The 13419-nt window shown below is 32.4% G+C and overlaps 1 protein-coding gene across 1 annotated transcript; it reads left to right on the top strand.

Moving 5' to 3' along the window:
* Positions 4281–7196, top strand: LOC109342639 (NAC domain-containing protein 77-like). Its single transcript, XM_019580583.1, has 3 exons — positions 4281–4620; positions 5308–5579; positions 6596–7196. The coding sequence occupies exons 1-3, from the start codon at positions 4536–4538 to the stop codon at positions 7193–7195; spliced, it is 957 nt and encodes a 318-aa protein (XP_019436128.1). The 5' UTR covers positions 4281–4535; the 3' UTR covers position 7196.

Raw genomic sequence — 13419 nt, 5'->3', positions numbered from 1 at the left:
GTGAAAAATGAGAAGGAAAAAATGAGTAACTTTCAAACGTTTTAAGCTAATCCTAATGCAAAATAAGCATAAGTGCATGTTAGAGTTTGTTTGTTTTATTCCAACCTAACATATCTGATCATAATTTGAACAAGAAAAGCCACACCCAGCATATGCAAAGAATTATTCTATCACGATCGGTGCATGAAATGTATGAAAATTTAAGATATGGGCATATTTCTATCCTAACAACCACCCCTTTGAATCCCTTCTATTCAATTCTTTTTTCTGGTAAAACCAAACATTAACTTCCTTTATGGGTAATAATTAACCCTTTTTGGGTGCGTGATTATCATTTCCAATGTCACTATTATTTAAGATTTAATCCGCTTTACACCATTAAAATAATGTTTTGTTGCTGAACTTAACCCTCTTATGATGATTAAATGAGAAAACAATGACTATAATCATGATAATATGTTTGTACGTGAAAAATTTCAGAAATCTGGTTATTTAGGTCTATTACAAATCAGGTAATTTTTATAACCATAACTACTGGATTCTCCATCAATGATCATAAAACCACTGCGAACTAAATTGTTATTTTAAATAAAATAAAGAGTAAATTACACTGACACCCCCTGAGTTTTAGTGAAATTATAGAAACCATCGTTCACTTTTCTAAACCTACACAAACCTCCCCTAGTTTTGTACTTTCATTACACTGATCACCGTGTATAAGAAATAAGTGTAATCTTTTAAACAAAAAATGTGATAAATGCAATTAAGTTAAACAAAACATGATATATTGTGTAGATAAGTCGAAATAATATACAAATCAATGTATCTTTATTATTATTTTGTTATAAAATGCATCAACAATTATAAAGAAATGTTTAAATCACTCTTATAATATAGTGTAACAAACCAAAAATAATAAAGATACTCAAAAGGTGGGGAGATACTTAATAGAACCAAAAAAAGTTTGCATGCCACTACAAACACCAATTATTTCGTTAGTTTGGAGCTTCAAAGAAAAGACTAGCTGATGGAGACACTTCAAATTAGATAAGTTGAAGTGAATGATAAGTAACAAAGAGGGTGTGATGAATAATGAAACATTTGTGTGAAAGCTCTGAACATAGTTATCTACTCAATAAAACAACACTAAAGCAGTGAATCCTTCCAATATCATAATTACCTACCATTGAAAAAACATCACCAATTAAAGGACCGTGGAATATTTCACTATATCTTCTAGACAGTTTAAATTTCTTGTGAAACACGTAAGTGCAACTTTCACATTGAAGACAAGGTTAGTTATAATTCACAAAACAATATCCAAAGGGAAATCTGCTTAATGAAAGCTCTATTAAGTTTTTTTAGTACTAACAATGATATATTTTCATCCTATGACTAAGGAATTAATCATACGAATATATGAATTGTATTGGTCGCAACATCCTCAAGTATTTTATATCAACTAGAGTCTGAATATTACATTCCCCATATTAGGTTAGAGGTGGCTAAACATGTTGGCTACATTGGGCTACCCTAATAAAGCTGAAAGATTGGTATAACTGAACCATTATTCTATGACTATCTTTGCCACCAATAAGAATAAGTTTTTTACACTGTCGGCAAATTATTTATCATTGATTTATTAATCATTATTGACTCTTAACAAAAATAAGACAAATTAATGATAGATGATTCACTAACCGTGTAAAAAATATTGCAAAGGTTTTTGTTCTAAAATATAATAAGCATGAATAAACCTTGGTCATGCTCTAGCTAGGTCTCCGGTTACACAAAAAAGCCCACAATCAAGGTGAATACAATCTTAGGCTTCGACTTTCGACCTGTGTGTGTGGGCCTGAAATTTTTTATCTGACCCGGTCACACCCCGAGCCCAAGCATGTTTTTTATTTGACCACTCTAAATGACCAAATTACCATCAAACTTCGGGAAACACATCTTCTGTCTCACAGTGTATGTCACTCCATGCGATATGAGATGTGATTAGTTAAAAATACATATAAATTAAAATTTTAATTACTAAGTTTTGAAACAGAGGATATGTTCCCCGAACTTCTTTGATATCATAACTCATTAGGGTAGCTTTTCATACAAATTTTAGCATATACAACTCAAGTTCAAGCATGTTTCACAGTTTACTATGGACAAAATTTAGAATGTGATGAGGGTTACATAAGGTGGTCTAATGGTGAATACGGCGGTCGTAAGGAATGAATTGCAGGAGGTTGTGAGTTCGAGTTCCACCATCAACAAAAATGGGAGTTATAAGAGTGATTTGATGGTAGGGTGTAGGAGGTTGAGGGTGGAGTCTCACCACAACAAAATACTAATATATTAACAACTAACATACTAACAATTGACATGCTTCTAGCACAAGCAAATCTCGTTACATGACTAATGTAATACATGCATACATTTATACATAAACTTTTGAGCTAGTGAATTTATTGATGTTCTTCGTTAGTTTCTTATCCTAATCATTAATTACCTTAAACATTTTTTCATATTAGTATTGACTGTTGAGTTAGGTTTTCATTACTTGCATGGCATATAAATCAACGTATTGTGTGGTGATCTCATGAGAATTATATATGTATATGTGTAATAAAAGGAAGAATCCAAAGACACATGGATTTAAGGAAATTGGTCATGGAGAAGAGAAACGGTCTTCCGTAATAATAAACCATTTTAATAATAGTGGTTGGTGCCATAGGGAACAATATCTTAATGTGTTATTTGTTCTTTCTCATATAATATTTCTATTCATGGTGCATTTTATAACGTGGCCGATGCTAATTGAAAAGTAGAATCATATTCGGTAGAAAGAGGGTTTTTTTCTCTATACATGTCATGAATATATGCATGATTGATTCATTGCATGGTGCTTCTTGTATGGGCTCTGAAATTCATGTAGCTAGGTTGTCTTTTGTGAACAAAGAAATGAGTTTGTAGATTGGAATTTTTATATTGTTTTCCTTCCCTTCTTCCCTTATGTTATGTTGTGAGTATTTGGTTTATTTTGAAAGAAAACTAGCATTTAATTCTCATCTATTTCATAAAGTGAACTAAAAACATAAAAATAATTTATAATGAAATATATGTATGTATACATAATATGTATATATATATAGATATATATTTTCTCTCTAATTTCTGAAATTATCCTTAATTAAGAGTTTCTTTCATTTTAAGCTTAAATATAATTTTAGTACTTCTTAGATAAGGAAAGATCAAAAATCGTTTACAAGCAATAATTTTTCACTAATATTTCCGAATTTTGCCCAATGAAGATTTAACATACTCTAGCTATCAATAAAGATGAAAATCAAAATAATTGGATTTACATGAACTTTGATTATCATTTTTAGGAGGACAACATAAACTCATGCTTTAAATGGACAAAAAAATTAAACTATTTGAATAGCAATGTGAAAATATTTAATTCTAACACTTTCTCCCTATCCTTATTTTTAAATTGGTATAATTGAAGTATTAAAACACTTAATAATTTGATGTCCAACTATTTTTTTGTTTAATATTTATATCATATACATGCCTTATTTAGGAAGAATTACTCATTAAATTTTCCACACTATAAGAAAACATTTTAACTATGGTGAGGTCAAGATTGTCAATCTACTTAAAGTTGCTAGGTATCTTTCTTGATATATACATCTAGTGTAAGCAACTTGATGAGGAAGACCTAAATTTGGTGGAAGCTTCAAAAACACACTCATTCATGTTTTTCATCAATGTCTTAGCCTTTATACTTACAAACCCTAACTTCTAATGTAGTGATAAGTAGTAATTAGAAAGTTCTCTCTACTTTATCACCTTTTAAGTGTTCATATTATTTGCACCACCCCTCAAGTCATTTGTTTCTTTTCCAAGTGAGTTATACAAAAAAGTATCAAAACCTAAATTGAAGAAGATTTTCTCTCCATGCAAGTAAGCAACCACAACTACTTAATTATAAATGATCTCATAGATCCATACTTTTAATCTAAGAACTTTTTTTTCTCTAATTTTTTTGGTACTACTAATTATATCTTCTCACACTATGATTAAGGAACTAATCTCTTTTCGGGAAACATTATTGTCACTCCCAAAAAGTGTCGCTCACGGGAAATGAATAACATTGACATTTTAGTCATCGTGAGTATCTAGTGAGGCCTTACAACACTAGACCAATGCCTTGTTGGTTTCTTCTTTTAACTTTGAAAAATTGAGAAAGTCTTTTGTAAAGGGTGTGTGCCACCTCTTTCAGAATAGAGGAATTATAAGAAGAAAAAAGGAGAGTAGTAGTAGTAGAAATTGATCTTTCTACAACATTTTTGTCTAGTTTTCTTTATCAACCAGTTTATCATGTCACTTATTTTGTGCTACAGAAAGAAAAGAAAGCAATCATCAAGGAAGGGATGGAAAAAGAAATGGAAGGGAAACGTGGAAATGAAGAAACCCTACCACCTTGATATCGATTTCATCCTACTAATGAAGAACTCATCACTTACTATCTCATGAATAAAATATCAGATTCTAACTTTACAAGTAGAGCAATAACTGATATAGATCTCAACAAATGTGAGCCTTGGGAGCTGTCAGGTACATATATTTGGGTTGTCTATAAGACCTTAATTATATATCCAATGTTTAATTAAGATTCATTTATGCAAGCATACTTAACTTATAGTTACTTGAGTGGGTGAATAAATTGGCAAATATATGGTTGAGCTTAATTAATTCATGATCTTGAGCTTGAGTCTTAGATATTCAAGACATAAAATACTTAAAGGAAAGCTTTCTTATTAACGAGTAGGATTCTTTCTAGTGGAGAATACATACACACACCAAAAAAAATTAAAACGTAATTATAATTGCAATCGGAAAGATTGATCTTTTTTTTTTGTGATAAAGGAAAATTATATTAAAACGAGCATAAGGGATCATCTTTTATTTTATGCTTTTCATGGTGCATACTCGTTGAACAAGAAATAGGTCCATAAAATTGTATTATTTGGTATTAATCGATACATATATTTCTCAACTTCTTCCTAGTATTTTCATCCTTGCTATTCTAAAAATGGTCAACACATTCCAATAATTCCATCATATTTTATTGTAACATACAAATCTAATTTTTCCATAAGGTAGACGTTTGTATTTCGTGTGATATGGACAATATTTTCTTGTTCTATACATTATTATGTACTCCTCCGTTTTCTTAAAGTACAACATCTTAATTAATTTGTTTTGTTTTCATAATGTTTACAAAATTTCCATGAATTATAGGGAAGGCAAAGATGGGAGAAAAAGAATGGTATTTCTTTAGTATGAGAGATCGCAAATACCCCACAGGTGTAAGAACCAATCGAGCAACAAACATTGGATATTGGAAAACAACAGGGAAAGACAAAGAGATCCTTAATAGTGTTACATCTGAATTGATTGGTATGAAGAAGACTCTAGTTTTCTATAAAGGTAGAGCTCCAAGAGGAGAAAAAAGCAATTGGGTTATGCATGAATACCGCAATAACTCAAAATCCAGTTTCAGAAATACCAAGGTATAGATAGATAAAAAATACAAGGGAGAGAAATTCTTATGTGTTTGCAAAATAAATAAAACCTTCTTATTGTCTTTCAATAGTTGAACTATTGCATAAATTAAAATATTATTCAGATAAGAAATAAAGATGATCAATATGGCTAAGTGGGTGAATAATGAACAATTAATACTATATAGCAAAAAAAAAAGAATAGCTAAATATATTCTCACATTCATTTTTAGGTATACTTTATAAATTAAAACAAAATTAGTTTATTTAAAGATAATTACAACTTGATTACAACCTCTTGAGTATAATAGACTAGGGATGACTTGTTCATATTAGGTTCATAAGAGAAGCTAAAATTCAAATGGTGAAATTATATTGCCATGGACAACAAGATCTAGGGTTTATTTCTGAGTTAATTTTTTGAAGAGCTTGAAAGGGAGAAACATATTTTTCAATTTAATTTTAAGAGGGTTATTTTATATTTATATGATTAAATAAGGAATAACATGATATTATTATAAAACCTATCTTATAATTAATTCATTATTTATTTATAAAAACATTATTTAACTTAAAATTAAAAAATATGTCTTCTGAATTATTACCCTTTCTATGAACATTATATTTGGGACACTTCATGATTTAAAAGTCACAAATGTTTATTTTTAGGGAGGTTATTGTAATTACAATTATTTTTGTAGGGTTAATTAGGGAAGTTGGATTTTGGAGGGGAAAGAAAGGAAAAGGAAGGCTTGAGAGTCATCTAACAAATATATTTCATGGCTCCCAAATCTTCTCTTTTCATTCCTTCCCCTCTAAAATTTAACTCTCAAACTAACCCTTAGGGATTAAGGTCAAATAGTAACTCAATTTGTCAAGGAAGATGAGTGAGTGTGAAAAAATGGTGTTAGATATAATAAGTAAAACCTGTCTAACTTTTTGGCCTAACTAAAAAAACTAGGTAGCTTTATGATGCAGTGCTACCTAAAATAACCTCTATCCATTGTTGTATATATATAAAGCAGGATGAATGGGTGGTGTGCCGCTTATTCCAGAAAAGTGTTGGTGTGAAAAGGTACCCTAACTCCATTCATGCAAGGGCAGTGAACCCTTATAGCATGGAACTATGTCCCAATACAGTGGCACAACCACTGATTCAGCTAGGAGATCCTGCTACTCATCATTTCCTTTATGGAAGGAACTGCTTGAACAGTGCTGAGTTATCTGAAGTTACTAGGGTTTTAAGAGGGAGTGCATCAACCAGTAGTAATTTCAACCTACCAATGCAATCCCAGTTCAACTACCCAGTAACTGCAGCAGCAGGAGGAGGAGGAGGATTTACCATTTCAGGACTTAATTTGAATCTTGGAGGAGCACCAGCAGCTATGACACAACCTATGTTCCAGCCAATGCAACCACCGCCGCCGCCTCCGGCTCAGACAATGGGTCAAGTAAATGATGTGAGTACTGACATGATGATGGCTGCACCAACTAATTCTCTTGGTGAAGTGAATGTAGGTGGTTATGGTAGTGCAGAAATGAGTAACATAATTAATCAACATGGGAATAGGTTTGTGGGCATGGAACATTGCATGGATCTTGACAACTACTGGCATTCCTACTAAATCATGATCAGACATAGTTTAGTGTTATGGAATTATATGACTTTATTTGGACCAAGCAACATTTTGGATGTTATTGTACTGTCTCTTTTCTTCACTAAGAATCACTATCAAGCATTTAAATGGGGTCCTAGTTATAGTTATCTTATGTTTGACACAATTGTCGGAATAAATGGCATATATTGTGGAGAGTAGAGACATTACCAAAACCACTACGTAGATTAAAATTTTAATTTCTCAATGGACCCAGAATTCAGAAGGGATCTTGATATTATGTTTCAGGATAATATTTGTTGGCAAAAAAGTTGACAACAAACATTTCTTTTTCAAATGCTCGTATACACAAAGGAAATAAATGTAGTTTAAAATTTTGATATCAGATATTAACGTGCATACGTACTCTTAAGAGTTTAAAGTAAAAATTATACTCTTACCCGTTTGTATTTAATTATCACTTTATATACACAAAAGGTCGTTTCTATTTAATTGCACTTTTATAAGTTGAAGAACACATTAATGGTCGATTTTTTTAATTATGCTTTAATCTTTATCTTCGATAAGAGAGATAGGTAGAACATTTCCATGTTCCAACCCTACAACCCACCAAATACCAATGGTTCATCTTGCATAATTTATATATTTTCACATTTCCAACCTACACATTAAGTTTTATATTTTCACAGCCCGTGAATACATTAAATCAGTGATGACTGGTATTTCTTAGTAAGTTCAGTCTAATTAAGATGTACATTTAAAGCAACGTTTCTCTGAGATTCTGTTTATGAGTTAAGTTTTGGAGGGGAATAAAGAGAAAGAGAAGAGTTCAAAACTATGAAATACACTTGTAGAATGACTCAATTTCTCTTCATTCCCCACTAAAATCTAACTCACAAATGGATACTAAGTTAACATGCGGAAGCAGGTTAACCAAAATCAGTCTACATTCTATTCAACAACATTGCTAAGTAACTGAAGAGAAGAGGCATACGTGGTATATTAACATATAGAGGAATAAAAATGAAAAACGAAACCATGATTTAGTTTCTTTCAATAATACACTTTTAGCTCCACAGACAATCACAATAAACAGAATTGTCTGTGATTGTAATAAAGATACATGAAAGTGTGAACATTGTACAATGTCAAGAACTTATAATTAAAAAAAACGAAGGAAAAGAGTTGAGGGGAGAAAGGTCTAAATAACAAATATAACACAACCATAATACATGAATATCTAAACATATTTGTGTGCCCCAGCTCTATAGTGTAACATCCCTAAAGTTACCTGACCCAAAAACAAGATGCAAAATATTCAAAATTCACAGGAGAAGAAGATATAGCCCCGGCAAGCCCATGCGAACAGTATAAACCATCTGCAAGAGAAATAAAACCACTTTCAGCATTATGGTTAGCTACAAATAAAAGGATGTATACAGCATAGTAAAACTTCATTGGCTAATTCATCGTTTCATGCTTCCACTTTATGACACTCAATATGAAAGATACATAATAACGAGTATGGTAAGACTTGCAAACTTCCCAAAGCAAAAGAACACATTTCAATCAAGTAAGCAATTTTCTAACAATCAGATGCTCACAGCCTCACACAAATCACCAATTGCATTCACTATTGCAGTTTTTTGGCACTAGTCTCACTTCTATTATCAAACTTTGAATATAGTTTGCCTAAGAGCCTTATTCGGCATTGAAGACTGTTTGATCCGGGGAGAAATCCTCTCCCCACACTAGGCCACCTCCTTTATACCACATGAGAAAATAAATAAAGAGTAAAATTCAAGAAACTAATTCCTAAAGCCAACTCTTCTATAATGATGTACCCTAATGCCAGAGAAATATTATGGTAGCTTTACAATAATTAGTTTTACTAAACTGTAAATTCGCATAACCTAGGTACATTCGTTAAAGTATATTACACATTCTATGGCACTAAATGTTCATACCCTGTCTTAAAAAACAACGGGTATTATATGCCAGTGACCTCTTGAACTCCACATTATGACATGATCTTAATGTTAACAACATCAGAACCAGGAGGAATATCAACCCTTGCAGACCATAAGGCTGCAATAGGGTGGAATCGAATAATCTTGTTAATGTTAACAAGGGCATCAGGTTTCAGCTTAAGGAAGCTTCACAGTTCTTTTCAATCTCATCTATTAAATTAGAGGTACAATTTATGTTTTCTAGAGAGAAACATATGTTTCATTCAACTTATGCATTTAAGATCAAGTAAGAAATTTTGAGAATGTTCAGTTAAACACCCAAAATTATTTCCCCCTTTAGGTCTGTATTGATATATGGTATAAATGATGTAAACCCAATTTAACTCCCTGATCCTTACGAAAACTGCACAAGCAGCAGCTATGGGTGGGAAGTTCTCCAAGATCACCAGGAAGTTTATTCTATTAACATTTGTAAACAAAATCCCCAGAGAGGCATAATATGTAACCCAAAGATTATGGTAAAAATACTAGATGTCGAAGCATGCAAGCCTCATAAACAATATACTATGAAACAAGGTTTCACTCTTCACATCCATAAGCAACATTAGAACAGCATACCTAATTTCTCTCCAAAAAAATAACGCAGGAACCAACTGTCTCGTTTATTTCTCAGGATGCCCCCGTTTTGCTTTACGTCGTGAATGGGCGTTTCTGCCTTTAACTGGTTTCTTCACCTTTGTGCTGCAGCAGACATTAATAAAGTTTGTAACCATGAATTCCAAATTAAACAAATACAAACGTAAATATCAAGAACACATACAGATTAGCAAAAAGCAAATCAGCATATCAAATTCAAAAAAAGCATTTAAAACTGACCAGAAAATGGCAGAAAAAACTCTAGCCAGTAAAATAATGGGCAAGGCCAAAAGGGCAGATGCCTGCAAATTGACAATGTTTGTCAAATAAGTTATTCATCATTATATAAATTTTGGTAATATTAGTCAGGATATAGACAATCATTTGATTCATACCGCAAACCATTCCAATTCTTTAGTAGCAAGAGGTCTAGTGAGTTCATGCTTGTTCAGTGTCTCCTGGACAGTAGCTTGGACCTTAATGGGAAAAAAAAGCAATATTCATAAAACAATGTGCAATTTATCCTTCTTATTATATCAAATACCGTGAGTCTATGACTAATCTGCAACACTTCATGACTAAGCAATAATTAAGAAGTTAACAAAACTCTTCAATATTGTTGCAATGGGAGAGAGAAAGTGATTCCAGATACCCAAATTAATATGAATGCAATGAACGAGAGAAAGTGATTCCAGATACCCAAATTAATATGAATGCAATGAACGTGCACCTAGAAAACTGAAATCCAGGTTTCCCACATCACACTATAATGAACACAATGTAACTTAAGAAACTTGTTTTAACCAAATCTGCCTCCAGCCCTCCACCAACATAACTAATATATCATGCTACAGTCTCCAAACTCCAAGATGAATAAAATACGTAAATGTGGTGGATGGTGATGCAACAATATCAAGTTGGCTTTGAATATGTTTTTTTTTAAACTGGATGAAACAGCAGCTATTACTTCCAAAAATTGACAACTGAAATTTATATTTCAACTATTTATATGGAGATACAGTATGCAAGAGACAACACATGTAAAGAACAAGACAAGTGTTGACATTAGCAATAGCAAATGTCGGATGCAAAAGGTTTTGCACAAATGTTTTCCATAGCAACAACAAAAATGAAGTATGCAAACCTGGTGATGATATGTAGTGGCTGATTCCAAGAACACCCCATAAGCATGAACAACTTTCTTTGTGTAGGGCTTCAAAACCACTTGTACATTATCAACATGGGGTTTAGCTGCAGTAGCAACCTGATCAATGTATGGCTTGCTAAACCTCTTAGCTTCCTGTCAACCAGTAGAGAATACCATAAGAAACACATCAGAGAGCAAACAAAAAGTAAGGACGAAGTAATTTATACCCGATAATAAGGATCAACAACTTCTTTTGCCCTACTTAAGTGAGGAGCAATTGCACTCCTTGATGCCTCATAAGCTTCAACAGTTTTTGTAGTCAATAATTGCACGTGAGATTCAGCATTTGTTTTCACCACATACCATTGTTCTTTTACAGCCGGTATCCATTTCTTCAAGTGACAAATAAGGAGTGAGTCAATAATTTAAATTAACTGGGTACTAACAAACCAAGAGCTTCCGAAAAACAAGGGGATCCCAAATTATCCGAGACAAAAATAAACAGACTGTAAAACAAATTCATCGTCAAGCCATAGAGCACAGTAATTGCAGCAATACTTTGCTTAAAAACTCCTTTTAGGCACTCATTCTGGCAGAACAATCAGCATAACCAGACATAAAGATAAAAATTATGAAAGATATGAACCTAGTACTTACAGTTGTAATTGTTTCCACATGAGGTTCAGCCCACTTTCCAGCTTGGGCCTTCTTCTCTAGAACCTAGAATGAATAGAAATGTTGTTATAAATTTATAATGCAGAAGCTAAAAAGGACTTGTTAGTAGTAATGGGAAAAATAAAATTTGGAATCTATAACAGATTAGTGTCAGAAGAAGTAGAAACTAAGAAAGATTGACAGCCATAATATAAATCAATATAGTACCTTCTGAGTCGCCACTTCCAAAGCAGGCTTCCCATGTTTATTCCAATGACTCTCAACAAAAGACTAAGAAAAAAATTTAGAACTTGTGATGAAGGCTGTTCTAACAAACGTAGTAGAGGATACAGCATAAGCTTACCTTACTATGAATACAGTGTACAGCAAGCCAAGGTGGAAGCCAAGCACCATGAACCTGATCAGTGACTATTGAGATCAGCAAGCATCAACGAAAGTACTCGTAATAAAATTCCACTAGAATGAAATAGTTTTTATTATGAATCACCAATACTGATACAAGTATCGGTCTATCGGATACAATACATATCTGATATGTTGATACACTATTTTTGAAAAATATAGGATACAATACATTTGGGATACATATATAAAAAATGTTTAAAAATCATGAGATATGAATAAAAAAATTACAAATCCAAGAATCAAACTAAAAACATACCCCTTAGACATTACTTAATATAACATAGAAATTGCAAGTAATTTCTTCCAAAAATCAAATCATTGTCATAATATAAAATAGAAACTGCAAATCATTGTCATAAAAGAGAATTGCTTATTGCCTAACACTAAAACCCTAATTTGTACCAATTTCATCTCCTTGAGTATCATTTGTAAGGATGACAACTTCTATATCCAGTTCATCAAAGAGACATGTTGCAAAATGTATCGGAAGGCTAGTAATTGTGTATAGCAGCATATCGAAAATGTATCAGCTATTTATTTATTTATAGAATTTAATTTAACCAATACTGCTTCAATACGAATCGATGAAATATTGAAGAGTATCCGTATCGGATACGTGGAGGAAATTGAAGTCTTGGTGCCTTATAGTTTTTTCAAATCTATCATTACTATTACAGCTAAAGGCGATCGCTGCTTACAAAACCAATATGGAATTCTCATTTAGCAACCAAGTACTGTGTTTTCGATTTTTTTTTCTTTACTGTGATCACATTTCGAAACACAACCCTGGCATTGTACCTACCTAGTGAATTATTCACACAAGTGAAAGGTTGTTTCAGTGTCAGATCAACAGCACAGCACACTATCTACAATTAGCCTGATTTAATTTGGAGATTTCAACTTTGAACTGGCTAACAAATTTTGCACACGTTGTGCCGGAAAGATAATGTGGTTTACATTGTCAACTGAACTATTACCTCTGTTAGCTCTTTTACTTTGGAAGTTGCCTCAAACTTTGCCTTCACCCTTTCTTCCTAAACATTAATATTAGGGCAAAAACAGTAAATTTCCAATAAAAGCATCACCAATCACCCTTAACAATACAGAAAATAAAACCTATGCACTCACATACCTCGGCAATTTTAAGAGCACGTTCAATTTTGAGTATCTTTGCCTTCTGTTCTTCATTTATCTTTTGCAACTGTGAAGGGTGCAATACTCGAGTCATCATATCATCCTCAGATAAATTATATTATGTTAAATAGAAATTTAAATTGACATCGGTACAGGAAGAACTTAGTGACTGATTCTGAAGATTACAAACTCATAATGTAGTGATTATAGCATGATTTGAACAAGGGAGCCAAATGTAGTACTTACATCCTCTAATTTTGAATCCA

This window comes from Lupinus angustifolius, chromosome LG03 (assembly GCF_001865875.1).
Source record: "Lupinus angustifolius cultivar Tanjil chromosome LG03, LupAngTanjil_v1.0, whole genome shotgun sequence".
NCBI lineage: Eukaryota > Viridiplantae > Streptophyta > Magnoliopsida > Fabales > Fabaceae > Lupinus > Lupinus angustifolius.
This window is presented reverse-complemented; position numbering and strand designations above follow the sequence as displayed.

Coding starts and splice junctions, on each gene's coding strand:
- LOC109342639 (XM_019580583.1), top strand. CDS start 4,536: ATGAATAAAATATCAGATTCTAACTTTACAAGTAGAGCAATAACTGAT. Junction 4,621..5,307: donor TGAGCCTTGGGAGCTGTCAG/GTACATATATTT, acceptor CATGAATTATAG/GGAAGGCAAAGATGGGAGAA. Junction 5,580..6,595: donor CCAGTTTCAGAAATACCAAG/GTATAGATAGAT, acceptor TATATAAAGCAG/GATGAATGGGTGGTGTGCCG.